The 26,135-nt window shown below is 39.2% G+C and overlaps 1 protein-coding gene across 3 annotated transcripts in view; it reads left to right on the plus strand.

Moving 5' to 3' along the window:
- LOC141264848 (pituitary adenylate cyclase-activating polypeptide type I receptor-like) overlaps positions 1 to 26,135 on the plus strand; it is a 479,716-nt gene that overhangs the window by 282,707 nt on the left and 170,874 nt on the right. For all 3 annotated transcript variants that reach the window (XM_073677215.1, XM_073677213.1, XM_073677214.1), the window contains 3 exons: positions 14,363 to 14,460; positions 16,144 to 16,276; positions 21,127 to 21,280. In XM_073677215.1, coding sequence (XP_073533316.1) covers positions 14,363 to 14,460; positions 16,144 to 16,276; positions 21,127 to 21,280 — 385 coding nt within the window. The remainder of the gene's footprint in view (positions 1 to 14,362; positions 14,461 to 16,143; positions 16,277 to 21,126; positions 21,281 to 26,135) is intronic.

Consider the following 26,135-nt stretch of genomic DNA (forward strand, 5'->3'; position numbering starts at 1 on the left):
AACTACTATAATACTGCGCCTATGTACAAGAATATAACTACTATAATACTGCCCCCTATGTGCAAGAATATATCTACTATAATACTGCTCCTATGTATAATAATATAACTACTATAATACTGCTCCTATGTGCAAGAGTATAACTACTATAATACTGCTCCTATGTATAAGAATATAACTACTATAATACTGCCCCTATGAGCAAGAATATAACTACTATAATACTGCCTCCTATGTACAAGAATATAACTACTATAATACTGCCCCCTATGTACAAGAATATAACTACTATAATACTGCCCCCTGTGTGCAAAAATATAACTACTATAATACTGCCCCTATGTACAAGAATATAACTACTATAATACTGCCCCTATGTACAAGAATATAACTACTATAATACTGCTCCTATGTACAAGAACATAACTGCTATAATACTACTCCTATGTACAAGAATATAACTACTATAATACTGCCTCTATGTACAAGAATATAACTACTATAATACTGCCCCTATGTACAAGAATATAACTACTATAATACTGCCCCTATGTACAAGAATATAACTACTATAATACTGCTCCTATGTACAAGAACATAGCTGCTATAATACTACTCCTATGTACAAGAATATAACTGCTATAATACTGCTCCTATGTACAATAATATAACTACTATAATACTGTCCCTATGTACAAGAATATAACTACTATAATACTGCTCCTATGTACAAGAATATAACTACTATAATGCTGCCTCTATGTACAAGAATATAACTACTATAATACTGCCCCTATGTACAAGAATATAACTACTATAATACTGCTCCTATGTACAAGAACATAACTGCTATAATACTACTCCTATGTACAAGAATATAACTGCTATAATACTGCCCCTATGTACAAGAATATAACTACTATAATACTGCTCCTATGTACAAGAATATAACTACTATAATACAGCCTATGTACAAGAATATAACTACTATAATACTGCCTCTATGTACAAGAATATAACTACTATAATACTGCTCCTATGTGCAAGAATATAACTACTATAATACAGCCCCCTATGTACAAGAATATAACTACTATAATACTGCTCCTATGTACAAGAATATAACTACTATAACACTGCTCCTATGTACAAGAATATATCTACTATAATACTGCTCCTATGTATAAGAATATAACTACTATCATAGTGCTCCTATGTATAAGAATATAACTACTATCATACTGCCCCTATGTACAAGAATATAACTACTATAATACAGCCCCCTATGTGCAAGAATATATCTACTATAATACTGCTGCTATGTATAAGAATATAACTACTATAATACTGCTCCTATGTGCAAGAGTATAACTACTATAATACTGCTCCTATGTACAAGAACATAACTGCTATAATACTACTCCTATGTACAAGAATATAACTGCTATAATACTGCTCCTATGTACAATAATATAACTACTATAATACTGTCCCTATGTACAAGAATATAACTACTATAATACTGCTCCTATGTACAAGAATATAACTACTATAATACTGCCTCTATGTACAAGAATATAACTACTATAATACTGCCCCTATGTACAAGAATATAACTACTATAATACTGCCCCTATGTACAAGAATATAACTACTATAATACTGCTCCTATGTATAAGAACATAACTGCTATAATACTACTCCTATGTACAAGAATATAACTGCTATAATACTGCCCCTATGTACAAGAATATAACTACTATAATACTGCTCCTATGTACAAGAATATAACTACTATAATACTGCCCCCTATGTACAAGAATATATCTACTATAATACTGCCCCCCATGTACAAGAATATATCTACTATAATGCTGCCCCCTATGTGCAAGAATATATCTACTATAATACTGCTCCTATGTATAAGAATATAACTACTATCATACTACTCCTATGTATAAGAATATAACTACTATAATACTGCCCCTATGTACAAGAATATAACTACTATAATACTGCGCCTATGTACAAGAATATAACTACTATAATACTGCCCCCTATGTGCAAGAATATATCTACTATAATACTGCTCCTATGTATAATAATATAACTACTATAATACTGCTCCTATGTGCAAGAGTATAACTACTATAATACTGCTCCTATGTATAAGAATATAACTACTATAATACTGCCCCTATGAGCAAGAATATAACTACTATAATACTGCCTCCTATGTACAAGAATATAACTACTATAATACTGCCCCCTATGTACAAGAATATAACTACTATAATACTGCCCCCTGTGTGCAAAAATATAACTACTATAATACTGCCCCTATGTACAAGAATATAACTACTATAATACTGCCCCTATGTACAAGAATATAACTACTATAATACTGCTCCTATGTACAAGAACATAACTGCTATAATACTACTCCTATGTACAAGAATATAACTACTATAATACTGCCTCTATGTACAAGAATATAACTACTATAATACTGCCCCTATGTACAAGAATATAACTAATATAATACTGCCCCTATGTACAAGAATATAACTACTATAATACTGCTCCTATGTACAAGAACATAGCTGCTATAATACTACTCCTATGTACAAGAATATAACTGCTATAATACTGCTCCTATGTACAATAATATAACTACTATAATACTGTCCCTATGTACAAGAATATAACTACTATAATACTGCTCCTATGTACAAGAATATAACTACTATAATACTGCCTCTATGTACAAGAATATAACTACTATAATACTGCCCCTATGTACAAGAATATAACTACTATAATACTGCCCCTATGTACAAGAATATAACTACTATAATACTGCTCCTATGTACAAGAACATAACTGCTATAATACTACTCCTATGTACAAGAACATAACTGCTATAATACTGCCCCTATGTACAAGAATATAACTACTATAATACTGCTCCTATGTACAAGAATATAACTACTATAATACAGCCTCCTATGTACAAGAATATAACTACTATAATACTGCCTCTATGTACAAGAATATAACTACTATAATACTGCTCCTATGTGCAAGAATATAACTACTATAATACAGCCCCCTATGTACAAGAATATAACTACTATAATACTGCTCCTATGTACAAGAATATAACTACTATAATACTGCTCCTATGTACAAGAATATATCTACTATAATACTGCTCCTATGTATAAGAATATAACTACTATCATAGTGCTCCTATGTACAAGAATATAACTACTATAATACAGCCCCCTATGTGCAAGAATATATCTACTATAATACTGCTGCTATGTATAAGAATATAACTACTATAATACTGCTCCTATGTGCAAGAGTATAACTACTATAATACTGCTCCTATGTATAAGAATATAACTACTATAATACTGCCCCTATGTGCAAGAATATAACTACTATAATACTGCCTCCTATGTACAAGAATATAACTACTATAATACTGCCCCCTATGTACAAGAATATAACTACTATAATACTGCCCCTATGTACAAGAATATAACTACTATAATACTGCTCCTATGTACAAGAACATAACTGCTATAATACTACTCCTATGTACAAGAATATAACTGCTATAATACTGCTCCTATGTACAATAATATAACTACTATAATACTGTCCCTATGTACAAGAATATAACTACTATAATACTGCTCCTATGTACAAGAATATAACTACTAAAATACTGCCTCTATGTACAAGAATATAACTACTATAATACTGCCCCTATGTACAAGAATATAACTACTATAATACTGCCCCTATGTACAAGAATATAACTACTATAATACTGCTCCTATGTATAAGAACATAACTGCTATAATACTACTCCTATGTACAAGAATATAACTGCTATAATACTGCCCCTATGTACAAGAATATAACTACTATAATACTGCTCCTATGTACAAGAATATAACTGCTATAATACAGCCCCCTATGTACAAGAATATAACTACTATAATACTGCCTCTATGTACAAGAATATAACTACTATCATACTGCTCCTATGTGCAAGAATATAACTACTATAATACAGCCCCCTATGTACAAGAATATAACTACTATAATACTGCTCCTATGTACAAGAATATAACTGCTATAATACTGCTCCTATGTACAATAATATAACTACTATAATACTGTCCCTATGTACAAGAATATAACTACTATAATACTGCTCCTATGTACAAGAATATAACTACTATAATGCTGCCTCTATGTACAAGAATATAACTAGTATAATACTGCCCCTATGTACAAGAATATAACTACTATAATACTGCCCCTATGTACAAGAATATAACTACTATAATACTGCTCCTATGTACAAGAACATAACTGCTATAATACTACTCCTATGTACAAGAATATAACTGCTATAATACTGCCCCTATGTACAAGAATATAACTACTATAATACTGCTCCTATGTACAAGAATATAACTACTATAATACAGCCTATGTACAAGAATATAACTACTATAATACTGCCTCTATGTACAAGAATATAACTACTATAATACTGCTCCTATGTGCAAGAATATAACTACTATAATACAGCCCCCTATGTACAAGAATATAACTACTATAATACTGCTCCTATGTACAAGAATATAACTACTATAATACTGCTCCTATGTACAAGAATATATCTACTATAATACTGCTCCTATGTATAAGAATATAACTACTATCATAGTGCTCCTATGTATAAGAATATAACTACTATCATACTGCCCCTATGTACAAGAATATAACTACTATAATACAGCCCCCTATGTGCAAGAATATATCTACTATAATACTGCTGCTATGTATAAGAATATAACTACTATAATACTGCTCCTATGTGCAAGAGTATAACTACTATAATACTGCTCCTATGTATAAGAATATAACTACTATAATACTGCCCCTATGTGCAAGAATATAACTACTATAATACTGCCTCCTATGTACAAGAATATAACTACTATAATACTACTCCTATGTACAAGAATATAACTACTATAATACTGCCCCTATGTACAAGAATATAACTACTATAATACTGCTCCTATGTACAAGAACATAACTGCTATAATACTACTCCTATGTACAAGAATATAACTGCTATAATACTGCCCCTATGTACAATAATATAACTACTATAATACTGTCCCTATGTACAAGAATATAACTACTATAATACTGCTCCTATGTACAAGAATATAACTACTATAATACTGCCTCTATGTACAAGAATATAACTACTATAATACTGCCCCTATGTACAAGAATATAACTACTATAATACTGCCCCTATGTACAAGAATATAACTACTATAATACTGCTCCTATGTATAAGAACATAACTGCTATAATACTACTAATATGTACAAGAATATAACTGCTATAATACTGCCCCTATGTACAAGAATATAACTACTATAATACTGCTCCTATGTACAAGAATATAACTACTATAATACTGCCCCATATGTACAAGAATATATCTACTATAATACTGCCCCCCATGTACAAGAATATATCTACTATAATGCTGCCCCCTATGTGCAAGAATATATCTACTATAATACTGCTCCTATGTATAAGAATATAACTACTATCATACTGCTCCTATGTATAAGAATATAACTACTATAATACTGCCCCTATGTACAAGAATATAACTACTATAATACTGCGCCTATGTACAAGAATATAACTACTATAATACTGCCCCCTATGTGCAAGAATATATCTACTATAATACTGCTCCTATGTATAATAATATAACTACTATAATACTGCTCCTATGTGCAAGAGTATAACTACTATAATACTGCTCCTATGTATAAGAATATAACTACTATAATACTGCCCCTATGAGCAAGAATATAACTACTATAATACTGCCTCCTATGTACAAGAATATAACTACTATAATACTGCCCCCTATGTACAAGAATATAACTACTATAATACTGCCCCCTGTGTGCAAAAATATAACTACTATAATACTGCCCCTATGTACAAGAATATAACTACTATAATACTGCCCCTATGTACAAGAATATAACTACTATAATACTGCTCCTATGTACAAGAACATAACTGCTATAATACTACTCCTATGTACAAGAATATAACTACTATAATACTGCCTCTATGTACAAGAATATAACTACTATAATACTGCCCCTATGTACAAGAATATAACTACTATAATACTGCCCCTATGTACAAGAATATAACTACTATAATACTGCTCCTATGTACAAGAACATAGCTGCTATAATACTACTCCTATGTACAAGAATATAACTGCTATAATACTGCTCCTATGTACAATAATATAACTACTATAATACTGTCCCTATGTACAAGAATATAACTACTATAATACTGCTCCTATGTACAAGAATATAACTACTATAATACTGCCTCTATGTACAAGAATATAACTACTATAATACTGCCCCTATGTACAAGAATATAACTACTATAATACTGCCCCTATGTACAAGAATATAACTACTATAATACTGCTCCTATGTACAAGAACATAGCTGCTATAATACTACTCCTATGTACAAGAATATAACTGCTATAATACTGCTCCTATGTACAATAATATAACTACTATAATACTGTCCCTATGTACAAGAATATAACTACTATAATACTGCTCCTATGTACAAGAATATAACTACTATAATACTGCCTCTATGTACAAGAATATAACTACTATAATACTGCCCCTATGTACAAGAATATAACTACTATAATACTGCCCCTATGTACAAGAATATAACTACTATAATACTGCTCCTATGTACAAGAACCTAACTGCTATAATACTACTCCTATGTACAAGAATATAACTGCTATAATACTGCCCCTATGTACAAGAATATAACTACTATAATACTGCTCCTATGTACAAGAATATAACTACTATAATACAGCCTCCTATGTACAAGAATATAACTACTATAATACTGCCTCTATGTACAAGAATATAACTACTATAATACTGCTCCTATGTGCAAGAATATAACTACTATAATACTGCTCCTATGTACAAGAATATATCTACTATAATACTGCTCCTATGTATAAGAATATAACTACTATCATAGTGCTCCTATGTACAAGAATATAACTACTATAATACAGCCCCCTATGTGCAAGAATATATCTACTATAATACTGCTGCTATGTATAAGAATATAACTACTATAATACTGCTCCTATGTGCAAGAGTATAACTACTATAATACTGCTCCTATGTATAAGAATATAACTACTATAATACTGCCCCTATGTGCAAGAATATAACTACTATAATACTGCCTCCTATGTAGAAGAATATAACTACTATAATACTGCCCCCTATGTACAAGAATATAACTACTATAATACTGCCCCTATGTACAAGAATATAACTACTATAATACTGCTCCTATGTACAAGAACATAACTGCTATAATACTACTCCTATGTACAAGAATATAACTGCTATAATACTGCTCCTATGTACAATAATATAACTACTATAATAATGTCCCTATGTACAAGAATATAACTACTATAATACTGCTCCTATGTACAAGAATATAACTACTAAAATACTGCCTCTATGTACAAGAATATAACTACTATAATACTGCCCCTATGTACAAGAATATAACTACTATAATACTGCCCCTATGTACAAGAATATAACTACTATAATACTGCTCCTATGTATAAGAACATAACTGCTATAATACTACTCCTATGTACAAGAATATAACTGCTATAATACTGCCCCTATGTACAAGAATATAACTACTATAATACTGCTCCTATGTACAAGAATATAACTGCTATAATACAGCCCCCTATGTACAAGAATATAACTACTATAATACTGCCTCTATGTACAAGAATATAACTACTATCATACTGCTCCTATGTGCAAGAATATAACTACTATAATACAGCCCCCTATGTACAAGAATATAACTACTATAATACTGCTCCTATGTACAAGAATATAACTACTATAATACTGCTCCTATGTACAAGAATATAACTACTATAATACTGCTCCTATGTACAAGAATATAACTACTATAATACAGCCCCCTATGTACAAGAATATAACTACTATAATACTGCCCCTATGTACAAGAATATGACTACTATAATACTGCCCCTATGTACAAGAATATAACTACTATAATACTGCCCCTATGTACAAGAATATAACTACTATAATACAGCCCCCTATGTACAAGAATATAACTACTATAATACTGCCCCTATGTACAAGAATATGACTACTATAATACTGCCCCTATGTACAAGAATATAACTACTATAATACTGCCTCTATGTACAAGAATATAACTACTATAATACTGCTCCTATGTACAAGAATATAACTACTATAATACAGCCCCCTATGTACAAGAATATAGCTACTATAATACTGCTCCTATGTACAAGAATATAACTACTATAATACTGTCCTTATGTACAAGAATATAACTACTATAATACTGCTCCTATGTACAAGAATATAACTACTATAATACAGCCCCCTATGTACAAGAATATAACTACTATAATACTGCCTCTATGTACAATAATATAACTACTATAATACTGCTCCTATGTACAAGAATATAACTACTATAATACAGCCCCCTATGTACAAGAATATAACTACTATAATACTGCCCCTATGTACAAGAATATGACTACTATAATACTGCCCCTATGTACAAGAATATAACTACTATAATACTGCCTCTATGTACAAGAATATAACTACTATAATACTGCTCCTATGTACAAGAATATAACTACTATAATACTGCCCCTATGTACAAGAATATAACTACTATAATACAGCCCCCTAAGTACAAGAATATAACTACTATAATACTGCCTCTATGTACAAGAATATAACTACTATAATACTGCTCCTATGTACAAGAATATAACTACTATAATACAGCCCCCTATGTACAAGAATATAACTACTATAATACTGCCTCTATGTACAAGAATATAACTACTATAATACTGCTCCTATGTACAATAATATAACTACTATAATACAGCCCCCTATGTACAAGAATATAACTACTATAATACTGCTCCTATGTACAAGAATATAACTACTGTAATACTGCCCCTATGTACTAGAATATAACTACTATAATACTGCTCCTATGAGCAAGAATATAACTACTACAATACTGCCCCTATGTACAAGAATATAACTACTATAATACTGCTCCTATGTACAAGAATATAACTACTATAATACTGCTCCTATGTACAATAATATAACTACTATAATACAGCCCCCTATGTACAAGAATATAACTACTATAATACTGCTCCTATGTACAAGAATATAACTACTGTAATACTGCCCCTATGTACTAGAATATAACTACTATAATACTGCTCCTATGAGCAAGAATATAACTACTACAATACTGCTCCTATGTACAAGAATATAACTACTATAATACTGCTCCTATGTACAAGAATATAACTACTATAATACTGCTCCTATGTACAAGAATATAACTACTATAATACTGCCCCTATGTACAAGAATATAACTACTATAATACTGCTCCTATGTACAAGAATATAACTACTATAATATTGCTCCTATGTACAAGAATATAACTACTACAATACTGCCCCTATGTACAAGAATATAACTACTATAATACTGCTCCTATGTACAAGAATATAACTACTATAATACTGCTCCTATGTACAAGAATATAACTACTATAATACTGCTCCTATGAGCAAGAATATAACTACTACAATACTGCCCCTATGTACAAGAATATAACTACTATAATACTGCTCCTATGTACAAGAATATAACTACTATAATACTGCTCCTATGTACAAGAATATAACTACTATAATACTGCCCCTATGTACAAGAATATAACTACTATAATACTGCTCCTATGTACAAGAATATAACTACTATAATATTGCTCCTATGTACAAGAATATAACTACTACAATACTGCCCCTATGTACAAGAATATAACTACTATAATACTGCTCCTATGTACAAGAATATAACTACTATAATACTGCTCCTATGTACAAGAATATAACTACTATAATACTGCCCCCCTATGTACAAGAATATAACTACTATAATACTGCTCCTATGTACAAGAATATAACTACTACAATACTGCCCCTATGTACAAGAATATAACTACTATAATACTGCTCCTATGTACAAGAATATAACTACTATAATACTGCTCCTATGTACAAGAATATAACTACTATAATACTGCCCCTATGTACAAGAATATAACTACTATAATACTGCTCCTATGTACAAGAATATAACTACTATAATACTGCTCCTATGTACAAGAATATAACTACTATAATACTGCTCCTATGTACAAGAATATAACTACTATAATACTGCCCCCTATGTACAAGAATATAACTACTATAATACTGCTCCTATGTACAAGAATATAACTACTTTAATACTGCCCCCTATGTACAAGTTTATAACTACTATAATACTGCTCCATATGTACAAGAATATTACTACTATAATACTGCCCCCTATGGACAAGAATATAGCTACTATAATACTGCTCCTATGGACAAGAATATTACTACTATAATACTGCCCCCTATGGACAAGAATATAGCTACTATAATACTGCTCCTATGTACAAGAATATAACTACTATAATACTGCCCCCTATGTGCAAGAATATAGCTACTATAATACTGCTCCTATGTACAAGAATATAACTGCTATAATACTGCCCCCTATGTACAATAATATAACTACTATAATACTGCTCCCTATGTACAAGAATATAACTACTATAATACTGCCCCCTATGTTCAAGAATATAACTACTATAATACTGCTCCTATGTACAAGAATATAACTACTATAATACTGCTCCTATGTACAAGAATATAACTACTATAATACTGCCCCTATGTACAAGAATATAACTACTATAATACTGTCCCCTATGTACAAGAATATAACTACTATAATACTGCTCCTATGTACAAGAATATAACTACTATAATACTGCTCCTATATACAAGAATATAACTACTATAATACTGTCCCCTATGTACAAGAATATAACTACTATAATACTGCTCCTATGTACAAGAATATAACTACTATAATACTGCTCCTATGTACAAGAATATAACTACTATAATACTGCCCCCTATGTACAAGAATATAACTACTATAATACTGCCCCCTATGTTCAAGAATATAACTACCATAATACTGCCTGTAACATACCTGGCGGCGTCCTTGCATGGTGGTCCATCTCCCACTGTGCAAGAGCGCGCACTTGATCTCCAGTCCAGAATGTCTCTCTGGCTTCCCTCCATGCTGTCTGTTTGTGTCTGTTTCTGCTGCTTAAGGGCGGCGCCCGATCACTTCCTGCTTTTTGTACCTGCTGTGGGTCACACCCCTTGTGCGTCCTCAGCCTATTGCTGTCTGTCACCTGGTATATAGCTCAGCTGCTCCCATCTATCCCTGCCTGAGCATAGTGTTTCATTCAGTGTGTGCGTGCACTCTGAAGGTGCCAGGTCCCGTTCTTTGTCTCCTGCTTTGCGGTATCAGTTCCCGTGTCTGAACTGAGTCCTGTCTATTTCTCCTGCTTTGCGGTATCAGTTCCCGTGTCTGAACTGAGTCCTGTCTATGTCTCCTGCTTTGCGGTATCAGTTCCCGTGTCTGAACTGAGTCCTGTCTATGTCTCCTGCCTTGCGGTATCAGTTCCCGTGTCTGAGCTGAGTCCTGTCTATGTCTCCTGCCTTGCGGTATCATTTCCCGTGTCTGAACTGAGTCCTGTCTATGTCTCCTGCCTTGCGGTATCAGTTCCCGTGTCTGAGCTGAGTCCTGTCTATGTCTCCTGCCTTGCGGTATCAGTTCCCGTGTCTGAACTGAGTCCTGTCTATGTCTCCTGCCTTGCGGTATCAGTTCCCGTGTCTGAACTGAGTCCTGTCTGTGTTCTCTCGTCTGCCTATCCTGGAGGCTGTATTTCCAGGCCTGTCTGAACTCGCTCCTAGCCTGTTCCTCTCGCCTTCTAGGGGCCGATTACCTAGACCCGCTCCTGTATCTTGTCTGTCCTGTCTGAACACGCTCCTTGCCTGTTCGTCCCGCCTCTCTGGGGGCCGTATTCCCAGACCCGCTCCTGTATCCCGCTGCAGTGTCGGTCTCCTCAGTACACTCAGTTCCAGTCTGAACTCTTTCCTATCCTTTACCTGTTTTGCCTCTATGTCCGTTCCCTTCCTTTTTCTGCAGAGTCTGAACTCGTACCTAACTCCTGCTTGTTGTCTCTGTACTCCCGTTTATGAGTTTGTGGTCCACTCGCTACTTCACTGCAAGTATCCTGTGGGTATCTGGCTCTGCCTTTCTCTTCCTGTCTGTTCCATGTGAACAGAGCCCTGTCCCCCCTGCTCTGCCTTGCTTACCGCTCCGGCGGTTCTAGCCTGCTCCTACTCCTTTGCTCACCGCTCCGGCGGTTCTAGCCTGCTCTGACTCCTTTGCTCACCGCTCCGGCGGTTCTAGCCTGCTCTGACTCCTTTGCTCACCGCTCCGGCGGTTCTAGCCTGCTCTGACTCCTTTTGCTCGCTGCTCCGGCAGCCTTGCTCCGCTCCGACCCTTTTGCTCGCTGCTCCGGCAGTCTCGCTCCGCTCTTATCCTTTTGCTCACTGCTCCGGCAGTCTTGCTCCACTCTTGCTCACCGCTCCAGGCGGCCTCGTCCTGCTTTACTCTTGCTCACTGCTCCGGCAGTCTCGCTCAGCTCTGACCCTTTGTTCACCGCTCCTGGCGGCCTTGTCCTGCTCTACTCTTGCTCACCGCTCCAGGCGGCCTTGTCCTGCCCTGTTCTCGCTCACCTCTCTGGGCGGCCTCACTCTGCTGTGTTTGTCCGCCACATCTGTGGTTCTGTTCCTGAGTCCCAGTGTGTACTGGGTCCTATCCCGCCTGTGTTCCTACCTGCTAGTGCCTCCCTGTCTGCACTCTAGCTGTGCTTGCCTGTACCCCCCTGCCTGCATACTAGTCGTGCCTGCCTATACCCACCAGTCTGTGTGCCAGCCTACCAGTCTGTTCCTGTATTCCCCTGTGTGGGTCAACAGCCGTGTCCGGGGTCTGTCCTGGAGTAGCACCTGGTCCCTCTGCTCGGTTCCTCCTTGGTGCACTGGCGTCGTATGCCGTCGTGGACCCTGGTCGGATCGGGTGAATACCTAGTTACGCCCCTCCAGGCATTCACTCTCCGGCACGGTCCAGTGGAATCACTACAATCACACGCACACGCCGCTCAGCCCGGGCGTGTGCATTACACTGCCCCTATGTACAAGAATATAACTACTATAATACTGCCCCCTATGTACCAGAATATAACTACTATAATACTGCCCCCATGTACAAGAATATAACTGCTATAATACTGCTCCTATGTACAAGAATATAACTAATATAATACTGCTCCTATGTACAAGAATATAACTACTATAATACTGCCCCTATATTCAAGAATATAACTACTATAATACTGCCCCTATGTTCAAGAATATAACTACTATAATACTGCTCCTATGTACAAGAATATAACTACTATAATACTGCCCCTATATTCAAGAATATAACTACTATAATACTGCCCCTATGTACAAGAATATAACTACTATAATACTGCTCCTATGTACAAGAATATAACTACTATAATACTGCCCCTATATTCAAGAATATAACTACTATAATACTGCCCCTATGTTCAAGAATATAACTACTATAATACTGCTCCTATGTACAAGAATATAACTACTATAATACTGCCCCCTATATACAAGAATATAACTACTATAATACTGCCCCTATATACAAGAATATAACTACTACAATACTGCCCCTATGTACAAGAATATAACTACTATAATACTGCTCCTATGTACAAGAATATAACTACTATAATACTGCTCCTATGTACAAGAATATAACTACTATAGTACTGCCCCCCTATGTTCAAGAATATAACTACTATAATACTGCCCCTATGTACAAGAATATGACTACTACAATACTGCCCCTATGTACAAGAATATAACTACTATAATACTGCTCCTATGTACAAGAATATAACTACTATAATACTGCTCCTATGTACAATATGATTAGGTGGAGGAATGCCTTATATATTAGTGTTTTGCTGTGGTGTCTTATATCCCTTGGTCTTCTTTGCTCTTATTCTGAGGGTTTTCTCTGCAGGACACTTACTTCCTCTCAGTAAAAGCCTTATACACGGTTGGATACAGCACGTCCCTCGTGGCTCTGACCACTGCTATGGTGATCCTGTGCCGCTTCAGGTAATTGCTGTATTATATTATATAATGTTCATTTCTGCAATGATTCCATATAAAAAAAGAGACACAAAAGTTTTGCTACAATTAGGAAAATAATCCCTGTTCTCCTCCCTGCAGTAAGGTCTATAAGCCTCCGGTCAGGACGGGGTCGTGATGTCACTATCTTGTATATTTCTCCGTATTTCTGACTTGGCTCGCTGTCACTATTGCACTTTCTGACTTATTTTTCCTCCTCTTCCTTTTGGTCGTGGAGATCATTTGCATTCTCCGCTTTATCCCAATAGCGGCACATTAATCCTATACTCGCACTTTTGTTACATTTTATCCCTTTGCTGCTTTTCTTCTTCGTTTTTACACTTCTCCAGTCATTATTTCCTCCCCGCTGTGGATTTCTACCCACTGACGAGCGTCGCTTTTTCATACTTTGGTGTTTTTGCAATAGGATAATGGGGTAAATTGGGCTATTTTACTAATGGAGGACCCGTCTTTCTCTCCGTGGACTAAGAAACAAAAGAACGGCACAAATAATGTGTTATATAACGTCTCTATAATCATCAACGCCATCCAATGGTCCAGCTCCTGATCATCTAGAATCTCTAGATACACTGTTAAGATCCATACGTTGACTACATAATATCAAAATAATGCTGACATATAGTGTGAACATAAGCATGCTATACAGTGTACAGAGCGGTACAGCAAGAGCTGGGTCATATAGGAACATTTTGAAGCAATTTTATAAAGCGCCGTTGTCACCATACATTGTACGATAAAATACTGTACTGCGTCATACAATGACATACCGCTATACAATGCCAAATAAATGTTCCAATACCAAATTGCCATATAATATCTAAGTAAGTACTACTATATGCGACTCAGGTAGTTCTGCTATACTTTGGATAAAATAGTGTTGTGTAAAAATACTAACAAACAATAGTGAAATAATACTGCCATATAACTAATACTGAAAATTAGTGGTCTCGAGCATTATGTCACACCGACCACAGAAAGCTGCATAGCATTTCTAGATAGTATCGTGGGTAAGAAATAAATTGTCCCGTAGTCTATATCATTTAGTGACGTCTAGCACCCATTTATTCTTGTCTGAACACTCCAGGTCTTCTTTAATGTGCCGCTAATGCTGTTTCAGGGCTCCATTCTAAGGATCGCCGGGGGTCTCAGTGGTTGGACCCCCATCATTCAGCAAGTTATCACCTATTCTATTAAAGGGGATAACTTCAGATTTTGGGAGAACTTTCTAATACCGTATTTATATGCACTGTATGGCACTATAAGAGTCCATATACAACATTTATATGTGGTTACCTTATGATGTAACTATGTGGACAATGTATGACGCTGTAATATATAGTTCTAATAAATTGACACTGTATTATATGGGCACTATACTATATATTAGCATATTATATACCATGGTCTATGGCCACTGTATGTCTATATTGCTTTTCTAGAATCTTACCTTTAAAAAGTTAGTGCTTGACCGTTTACTTGTTGTGTTAAGATATTGTCCCAGACCTTCTGTCGACCTGACATGAGATGGAAGAAAAATTTGCGCAAAACTTTGTTAGAGTTCAACAGAACTGGCAGAATGTTCTGTTATTTACTGGACTCAGAATGAATGTTTGTAAAACAAACAAAAACATATATATTTCATTGTTTCAGGAAACTTCACTGCACCAGAAACTTCATCCACATGAATCTGTTTGTCTCGTTCATCCTGAGAGCGATATCCGTTTTTATCAAAGACGAAGTTCTGTACGCCGAGCAGGACAGCAATCACTGCCACGTGTCAACCGTGAGTGCAGATATAACTATACTGTATAAGATACATGCAGAGGGATGAGAGAGGGGTGAGAGAGGGATGAGAGAGGAGGGATGAGAGGGATGAGAGAGGGATGAGAGAGGGGGTGAGAGAGGGGGTGAGAGAGGGATGAGAGAGGGATGAGAGAGGGATGAGAGAGGGATGAGAGAGGGATGAGAGAGGGGTGAGAGAGGGATGAGAGGGATGAGAGAGGGGTGAGAGAGGGGTGAGAGAGGGATGAGAGAGGGGTGAGAGGGGGGTGAGAGAGGGGTGAGAGAGGGGGTGAGAGAGGGGGTGAGAGAGGGGGTGAGAGAGGGGTGAGAGAGGGGGTGAGAGAGGGGTGAGAGAGGGGGTGAGAGAGGGATGAGAGAGGGGTGAGAGAGGGGTGAGAGAGGGGGTGAGAGAGGGATGAGAGGGATGAGAGAGGGGTGAGAGAGAGGGTGAGAGAGGGGTGAGAGAGGGGTGAGAGAGGGGGTGAGAGAGGGGGTGAGAGAGGGGTGAGAGAGGGGGTGAGAGAGGGGTGAGAGAGGGAGTGAGAGAGGGGGTGAGAGAGGGATGAGAGAGGGGTGAGAGAGGGGGTGAGAGAGGGGGTGAGAGAGGGATGAGAGCGGGATGAGAGCGGGATGAGAGAGGGGTGAGAAAGGGGTGAGAGAGGGATGAGAGAGGGAGTGAGAAGTGATTTATTCACAGTCCGGACACACCGCTATTCATACTAAAAAATATTTATACTATTGCTGAAATACTTGTTGTGGTTGGATTCTAAGCAATCAGAATTATGATTACTGCTCTGGATGTGAATGGAATATACAACATGGAGTAACACACAGTCAAATATTAAATCATGTTCAGCTGTGACACTACAATACAATATTTCAGGGTGGGCTACCTCTTTTATTTTAGATAGTGGTGGTGATCGGGGGCTGGTAAGAAAACCCATAATTTAATTTAATATTTTCAGAAATCCTTATAGGACTTGAAGCTCTATTTTATTTTGAAGAGCTTCAAACTGCTTTCTCACAGTTATATGAGGAGTTATAGGGGAAACGCATAGCATTCAGCCACCGCTACGGGCAGCTCACTGTTTACAGTCATTACTAGGTGGATCTCACTGCGTTCAGCCACCAACTAGGGTGAGCTGTTTGTCTAAAGTCACCACTGGGGGGAGCTCATTAGATAAATTTATACAGCCACCACTAGAGGGAGCTCACTATATACAGATTTATACAGCCACCACTAGAGAGAGCTCACTACATAAAGATTTATACAGTCACCACTAGAGGGAGCTCACTACATACAGATTTATACAGCTACCACTAGAGGGAGCTCACTACATACACATTTATACAGCCACCACTAGAGGGAGCTCACTACATAAAGATTTATACAGTCACCACTAGAGGGAGCTCACTACATACAGATTTATACAGCTACCACTAGAGGGAGCTCACTACATACACATTTATACAGCCACCACTAGAGGGAGCTCACCACATACAGATTTATACAGTCACCACTGGAGGGAGCTCACTACATACAGATTTATACAGTCACCACTAGAGGGAGCTCACCACATACAGATTTATACAGTCACCACTAGAGGGAGCTCACTACATACACATTTATACAGCCACCACTAGAGGGAGCTCACCACATACAGATTTATACAGTCACCACTAGAGGGAGCTCACTACATACACATTTATACAGTCACCACTAGAGGGAGCTCACTACCTACATATTTATACAGCCACCACTAGAGGGAGCTCACTATATACAGATTTATACAGCCACCACTAGGAGGAGCTCACTACATACAGATTTATACAGCCACCACTAGAGGAAGCTCACTACATATAGATTTATACAGCCACCACTAGAGGGAGCTCGCTACATACAGATTTATACAGCCACCACTAGAGAGAGCTCACTATATACAGATTTATACAGCCTCCACTAGGAGGAGCTCACTACATACAGATTTATACAGCCACCACTAGAGGGAGCTTACTACATACAGATTTATACAGTCACCATTAGGAGGAGCTCACTACATACAGATTTATACAGTCACCACTAGAGGGAGCTCTCTACATACAGATTTATACAGCCACCACCAGGGGGAGTTCACTACATACAGATTTATACAGCCACCACTAGAGGGAGCTGACTACATACAGATTTATACAGCCATCACTTTGGGGGAGCTCACTACATACAGATTTATACAGTCACCATTAGGAGGAGCTCACTACATACAGATTTATACAGCCACCACTAGAGGGAGCTGACTACATACAGATTTATACAGCCATCACTTTGGGGGAGCTCTATACATACAGATTTATACAGCCACCACTAGAGGGAGCTCACTACATACAGATTTATACAGCCACCTCTAGAGGGAGCTCACTATATACAGATTTATACAGCCATCACTAGAGGGAGCTCAGTACATACAGATTTATACAGCTACCACTAGGGGGAGCTCACTGCATACAGATTTATACAGCCACCACTAGAGGGAGCTCACTACATACAGATTTATACAGCCATCACTAGAGGGAGCTCAGTACATACAAATGTATCCAGCCACCATTTGGGGGAGTTCACTACGTATGGATTTATACAGTCACCTCTAGGGGGAGCTCACTACATACAGATTTATACAGCCACCACCAGGGGGAGTTCACTACATACAGATTTATACAGCCACCACTAGAGGGAGCTGACTACATACAGATTTATACAGCCATCACTAGAGGGAGCTCACTACATACAGATTTATACAGCCACCACTAGAGGGAGCTGACTACATACAGATTTATACAGCCACCACTAGAGGGAGCTCACTACATACAGATTTATACAGCCACCACTAGAGGGAGCTCACTACATACAGATTTATACAGCCACCACTAGAGGGAGCTCAGTACATACAAATGTATCCAGCCACCATTTGGGGGAGTTCACTACGTATGGATTTATACAGTCACCTCTAGGGGGAGCTCACTACATACAGATTTATACAGCCACCACTAGGGGGAGCTCATAGTCACTGCATGCAGCCACCGCTAAGGGATGTTCTCTGCATTCAGTTGACAGGAGGGGAGCATAGTTCATAGAGATTTATACTGTGAGCTCCCTCATATAATTTTCTTTTTCAACTGTGTGGCTTAGAAGACAATTCCTAGGAACTAGATAACCCCAGTAAAGATGACGGATTTTATATTTGCTTTCTATAGTCAGTGTTAATAGGACCAGTGTTCATATTCAGTGCATTTCTTCTAATAGGATAGGGATGTTTTCCTACATATATAGATAGATGGTGCTATCCAGGGATACATCAGAAATCTGCCCAGAATGGTGGATGATAAGTGAATGTTATGTAAGAGAAGTCTCCTCTCCCTAATGGATTTCACGCATCACTTATTTTCATCGTTTAGATACATTTCTTTAGAAAATGTTACAATTTGCTGTTACCACCATTTACATACAGAAGATTTCAGCAGTGCAAGAAGTAGGAAATGTTTTAGAGCCGGCCGTGATCCATGTTGCTTTTAGCTCAGTGGTTGTCAATTGTTGCAGAACTACAACTCCCAGTAAGCAAGATGCAAAAAATCCAGCTAGTTGCCGCGATTTGAGGCTTGTTTCTCTCGGTTTCCTCGGGTTCACAATGTGTCACCATTCACCGGCATTATGCTGCGATGTGGCAGCGGCCACGTGACCTGTGTCGTTCTAAGGTCGCAGTCTGGACCCAGCCTAAAGGCGAGGATACACATCGGAGGAAAGTTGCGCCATTTTGACTATTGTTGCCGATCACTGGTGATGATGGGTCATCTTGGATTTTTGCATTGATCGATGGATGTACCATGACAGGTTGCTGTCCATATAATACACATATGGGCGGTTGTGGCTCAATGCCAAACTATAAAAAATGTGAAATGTTATCAAAGCAATTTTGTGTTTGTTGTAAATATATAAAAAATTCTGTTTATACTTTTGTAAATAAAAAGTTAGAAGACTTTAAGGGTTTATAAATACCTAAAAAATGTAGCTCCTTGGTTGGTGAGCTCCGTCCCATTGTTCATGCGTCCGCACCTGAGGAGCACAGGTCTCATTGTCCATGCGTCCGCCCCCAAGGAGCGCAGGTCTCATTATCCATGCGTCCGCCCCCAAGGAGCGCAGGTCTCATTATCCATGCGTCCGCCCCCAAAAAGCGCAGGTCTCATTGTCCATGCGTCCGCCCTCGAGGAGTGCAGGTCTCATTGTCCATGCATCCGCCCTCGAGGAGCTCAGGTCTCATTGTCCATGCATCTGCCCCCGAAGAGTGCAGGTCTTATTGTTCATGCGTCCGCCTCTGAGGAGTGCAGGTCTCATTGTCCATGCGTCTGCCCCTGAGGAGTGCAGGTCTCATTATCCATGCATCCGCCCCTGAGGAGTGCAGGTCTCATTGTCAATGCATCCGCCCACGAGGAGCGCAGGTCTCATTGTCCATGCATCCGCCCCCGAGGAGCGCAGGTCTCATTGTCCATGCATCCGCCCCCAAGGAGCACAGGTCTCATTGTCCATGCATCCGCCCCCAAGGAGCACAGGTCTCATTGTCCATGCATCCGCCCCCGAGGAGCGCAGGTCTCATTGTCCATGCATCCGCCCCCAAGGAGCACAGGTCTCATTGTCCATGCATCCGCCCCCGAGGAGCGCAGGTCTCATTGTCCATGCATCCGCCCCCAAGGAGCACAGGTCTCATTGTCCATGCATCCGCCCCCAAGGAGCACAGGTCTCATTGTCCATGCATATACCTCTTGAGATACACAAAACTTACTCCATTTCCTCTTTTTTTCCAGGTGGAATGTAAAGCCGTGATGGTGTTTTTTCACTACTGTGTCATGTCCAATTATTTTTGGCTCTTCATAGAAGGACTCTACCTCTTTACGCTTCTGGTGGAAACCTTTTTCCCGGAGCGAAGATATTTCTATTGGTACACGATAATTGGATGGGGTATGTATTCCACCATACACAAGATACTAAAATGACCATGAAGGTGGGGGATAGGTTCTGTCTGAATGACCATATGTTCAGATCAGTACATACAGTGCATACAGGATCTTAAAGGGGCTGTCGCCTCTTTCTAATTAGCTTATAAATTAAGAATGTTATTCGGAGTTCATTTTGATCGCTAATGATCTGCCTGTGTCAGTCCTTACAGTAGTTCCGGCATTCTCTTCATGAACCAAATAGATGCCAGATAAATAGAAATCTGAGAACATGATATAAACTTAACCCCATACTTACAACCAGTAGTGTGGAATCCATGCTGGATTCTTTGATGGCAGGACTCCTTTTAATAAGTGCAATCATCCAAAGAACAAAGTGGAGCAGGGTTGAGACTCGGAGATGAAATATTGATCTTGCGCTTCTGCACATGTTCAGATATTTCAAAGTTTCAGCGCAGCGTTTAATAATTCACCGTCCGGTCGAGGCGCCGCTGTACGACATTTATTTGCATTTTAATTACAAGCTTCATATCAAAAGACTGGATCCTGTCCGGGACAATTTATTCAGGAGATCGACTTTGGTCTCAGCTTTGCATTTCAAAGGAAACGTCCGCGGTTCTGGCGTCGGGTTCTCAGAATTCTGATTGATGTTGGGGGGTTTCATCATCGGGCGGCGAAACGCTTTATATCTAGTTTTTTTTATCCATTCATGAGTTTCAGATATAAGGTGACAACTCTCATCAAACAGAAGATACTCTGAAGTCACCGTCCCCTAGAGAACAAGCCATACATTATATAGAGATACCTGACCTATCACTGTGCTCAGTGTATCCAAGCCCGCTATGTGTGATACTCTGCTGCAGAGCTGCTGTATCTAATCCTGTTGTGTGTGATACCATCTGCTGAGCTGTGTATCTAATCCTATCCTGTGTGATACTGTCTGCTGAGCCGTGTATCTAATCCTATCCTGTGTGATACTGTTTGCTGAGCCGTGTATCTAATCCTATCCTGTGTGATACTGTCTGCTGAGCTGTGTATCTAATCCTATCCTGTGTGATACTGTCTGCTGAGCTGTGTATCTAATCCTATCCTGTGTGATACTGTTTGCTGAGCCGTGTATCTAATCCTATCCTGTGTGATACTGTCTGCTGAGCCGTGTATCTAATCCTGTCCTGTGTGATACTGTCTGCTGAGCTGTGTATCTAATCCTGTAATGTATGATACTGTCTGCTGAGCTGTGTATCTAATCCTATCCTGTGTGATACTGTCTGCTGAGCCGTGTATCTAATCCTGTAATGTATGATACTGTCTGCTGAGCTGTGTATCTAATCCTATCCTGTGTGATACTGTCTGCTGAGCCGTGTATCTAATCCTATCCTGTGTGATACTGTCTGCTGAGCTGTGTATCTAATCCTATCCTGTGTGATACTGTTTGCTGAGCCGTGTATCTAATCCTCTCCTGTGTGATACTGTTTGCTGAGCCGTGTATCTAATCCTATCCTGTGTGATACTGTCTGCTGAGCTGTGTATCTAATCCTATCCTGTGTGATACTGTCTGCTGAGCCGTGTATCTAATCCTCTCCAGTGTGATACTGTCTGCTGAGCTGTGTATCTAATCCTATCCTGTGTGATACTGTCTGCTGAGCCGTGTATCTAATCCTATCCTGTGTGATACTGTCTGCTGAGCCGTGTATCTAATCCTATCCTGTGTGATACTGTCTGCTGAGCCGTGTATCTAATCCTATCCTGTGTGATACTGTCTGCTGAGCTGTGTATCTAATCCTATCCTGTGTGATACTGTTTGCTGAGCCGTGTATCTAATCCTATCCTGTGTGATACTGTCTGCTGAGCCATGTATCTAATCCTCTCCTGTGTGATACTGTCTGCTGAGCCATGTATCTAATCCTCTCCTGTGTGATACTGTCTGCTGAGCCGTGTATCTAATCCTCTCCTGTGTGGTACCCTCTGTGAGCCGTGTATCTAATCCTCTCCTGTGTGATACTGTCTGCTGAGCCGTGTATCTAATCCTCTCCTGTGTGATACCCGCTGTGAGCTGTGTATCTAATCCTCTCCTGTGTGATACTGTCTGCTGAGCCGTGTATCTAATCCTCTCCTGTGTGGTACCCTCTGTGAGCCGTGTATCTAATCCTCTCCTGTGTGATACTGTCTGCTGAGCCGTGTATCTAATCCTCTCCTGTGTGATACCCTCTGTGAGCTGTGTATCTAATCCTCTCCTGTGTGATACTGTCTGCTGAGCCGTGTATCTAATCCTCTCCTGTGTGATACCCGCTGTGAGCTGTGTATCTAATCCTATCCTGTGTGATACTGTTTGCTGAGCCGTGTATCTAATCCTCTCCTGTATGATACTGTTTGCTAAGCTGTGTATCTAATCCTTTTATGTGTGATACCTGTGAGCTGTGTATCTAATCCTCTCCTGTGTGGTACCCTCTGTGAGCTGTGTATCTAATCCTTTTATGTGTGATACCCTCTGTGAGCTGTGTATCTAATCCTATCCTGTATGATACTGTGTGCTGAGCTGTGTATCTAATCCTCTCCTGTGTGATACTGTCTGCTGAGCCGTGTATCTAATCCTATCCTGTGTGATACTGTCTGCTGAGCCGTGTATCTAATCCTATCCTGTGTGATACTATCTGCTGAGCTGTGCATCTAATCCTATCCTGTGTGATACTGTCTGCTGAGCCGTGTATCTAATCCTATCCTGTGTGATACTGTCTGCTGAGCCGTGTATCTAATCCTATCCTGTGTGATACTGTCTGCTGAGCTGTGTATCTAATCCTCTCCTGTGTGATACTGTCTGCTGAGCTGTGTATCTAATACTACCCTGTGTGATACTGTCTGCTGAGCTGTGTATCTAATCCTTTTATGTGTGATACATCTGTGAGCCGTGTATCTAATGCTCTTCTGTGTGATACCCTCTGTGAGCTGTGTATCTAATCCTCTCCTGTGTGATACCCTCTGTGAGCCGTGTATCTAATCCTCTCTGGTGTGATACCCTCTGTGAGCCGTGTATCTAATCCTCTCCTGTGTGATACCCTCTGTGAGCCATGTATCTAATCCTCTCCTGTGTGATACCCTCTGAGAGCTGTGTATCTGATCCTCTCCTGTGTGATACTGTCTGCTGAGCCGTGTATCTAATCCTCTCCTGTGTAATACCCGCTGTGAGCTGTGTATCTAATCCTATCCTGTGTGATACTGTCTGCTGAGCCGTGTATCTAATGCTCTTCTGTGTGATACCCTATGTAAGCTGTGTATCTAATCCTCTCCTGTGTGATACCCTCTGTGAGCTGTGTATCTAATCCTCTCCTGTGTGATACCCACTGTGAGCCGTGTATCTAATCCTCTCCTGTGTGATACCCTCTGTGAGCTGTGTATCTAATCTTCTCCTGTGTGATACTGTCTGCTGAGCCGTGTATCTAATCCTCTCATGTGTGATACCCTCTGTGAGCTGTGTATCTAATCCTCTACTGTGTGATACCCTCTGTGAGCTGTGTATCTAATCCTCTCCTGTGTGATACCCTCTGTGAGCTGTGTATCTCATCCTCTCCTGTGTGATACCCTCTGTGAGCTGTGTATCTCATCCTCTCCTGTGTGATACCCTCTGTGAGCTGTGTATCTAATCCTCTCCTGTGTGATACCCTCTGTGAGCCGTGTATCTAATCCTCTCCTGTGTGATACCCTCTGTGAGCTGTGTATCTAATCCTCTCCTGTGTGATACCCTCTGTGAGCTGTGTATCTCATCCTCTCCTGTGTGATACCCTCTGTGAGCCGTGTATCTAATCCTCTCCTGTGTGATACCCTCTGTGAGCTGTGTATCTAATCCTCTCCTGTGTGATACCCTCTGTGACCCGTGTATCTAATCCTCTCCTGTGTGATACCCTCTGTGAGCTGTGTATCTAATCCTCTCCTGTGTGATACCCTCTGTGAGCTGTGTATCTCATCCTCTCCTGTGTGATACCCTCTGTGAGCTGTGTATCTAATCCTCTCCTGTGTGATACCCTCTGTGAGCTGTGTATCTAATCCTCTCCTGTGTGATACCCTCTGTGACCCGTGTATCTAATCCTCTCCTGTGTGATACCCTCTGTGAGCTGTGTATCTAATCCTCTCCTGTGTGATACCCTCTGTGACCCGTGTATCTAATCCTCTCCTGTGTGATACCCTCTGTGAGCTGTGTATCTAATCCTCTCCTGTGTGATACCCTCTGTGAGCCGTGTATCTGATCCTCTCCTGTGTGGTACCCTCTGTGAGCCGTGTATCTGATCCTCTCCTGTGTGATACTGTCTGCTGAGCCATGTATCTAATCCTCTCCTGCGTGATACCCGCTGTGAGCTGTGTATCTAATCCTATCCTGTGTGATACTGTCTGCTGAGCCATGTATCTAATCCTCTCCTGTATGATACTGTTTGCTTAGCTGTGTATCTAATCCTCTCCTGTGTGATACTGTCTGCTGAGCCGTGTATCTAATCCTATCCTGTGTGATACTGTCTGCTGAGCCGTGTATCTAATCCTCTCCTGTATGATACTGTTTGCTAAGCTGTGTATCTAATTCTTTTATGTGTGATACCCTCTGTGAGCTGTGTATCTAATCCTATCCAGTGTGATACTGTCTGCTGAGCTGTGTATCTAATCATTTTATGTGTGATACTGTCTGCTGAGCCGTGTATCTAATCCTCTCCTGTGTGATACCCTCTGTGAGCCGTGTATCTAATCCTCTCCTGTGTGATACCCTCTGTGAGCTGTGTATCTAATCCTCTCCTGTGTGATACTGTCAGCTGAGCTGTGTATCTAATCCTCTCCTGTGTGATACTGTCTGCTGAGCCGTGTATCTAATCCTCTCCTGT

Source organism: Phyllobates terribilis, unplaced genomic scaffold (genome assembly GCF_046119375.1).
Source record: "Phyllobates terribilis strain yellow unplaced genomic scaffold, ASM4611937v1 Scaffold_4__5_contigs__length_816908805, whole genome shotgun sequence".
Taxonomy (NCBI): domain Eukaryota; kingdom Metazoa; phylum Chordata; class Amphibia; order Anura; family Dendrobatidae; genus Phyllobates; species Phyllobates terribilis.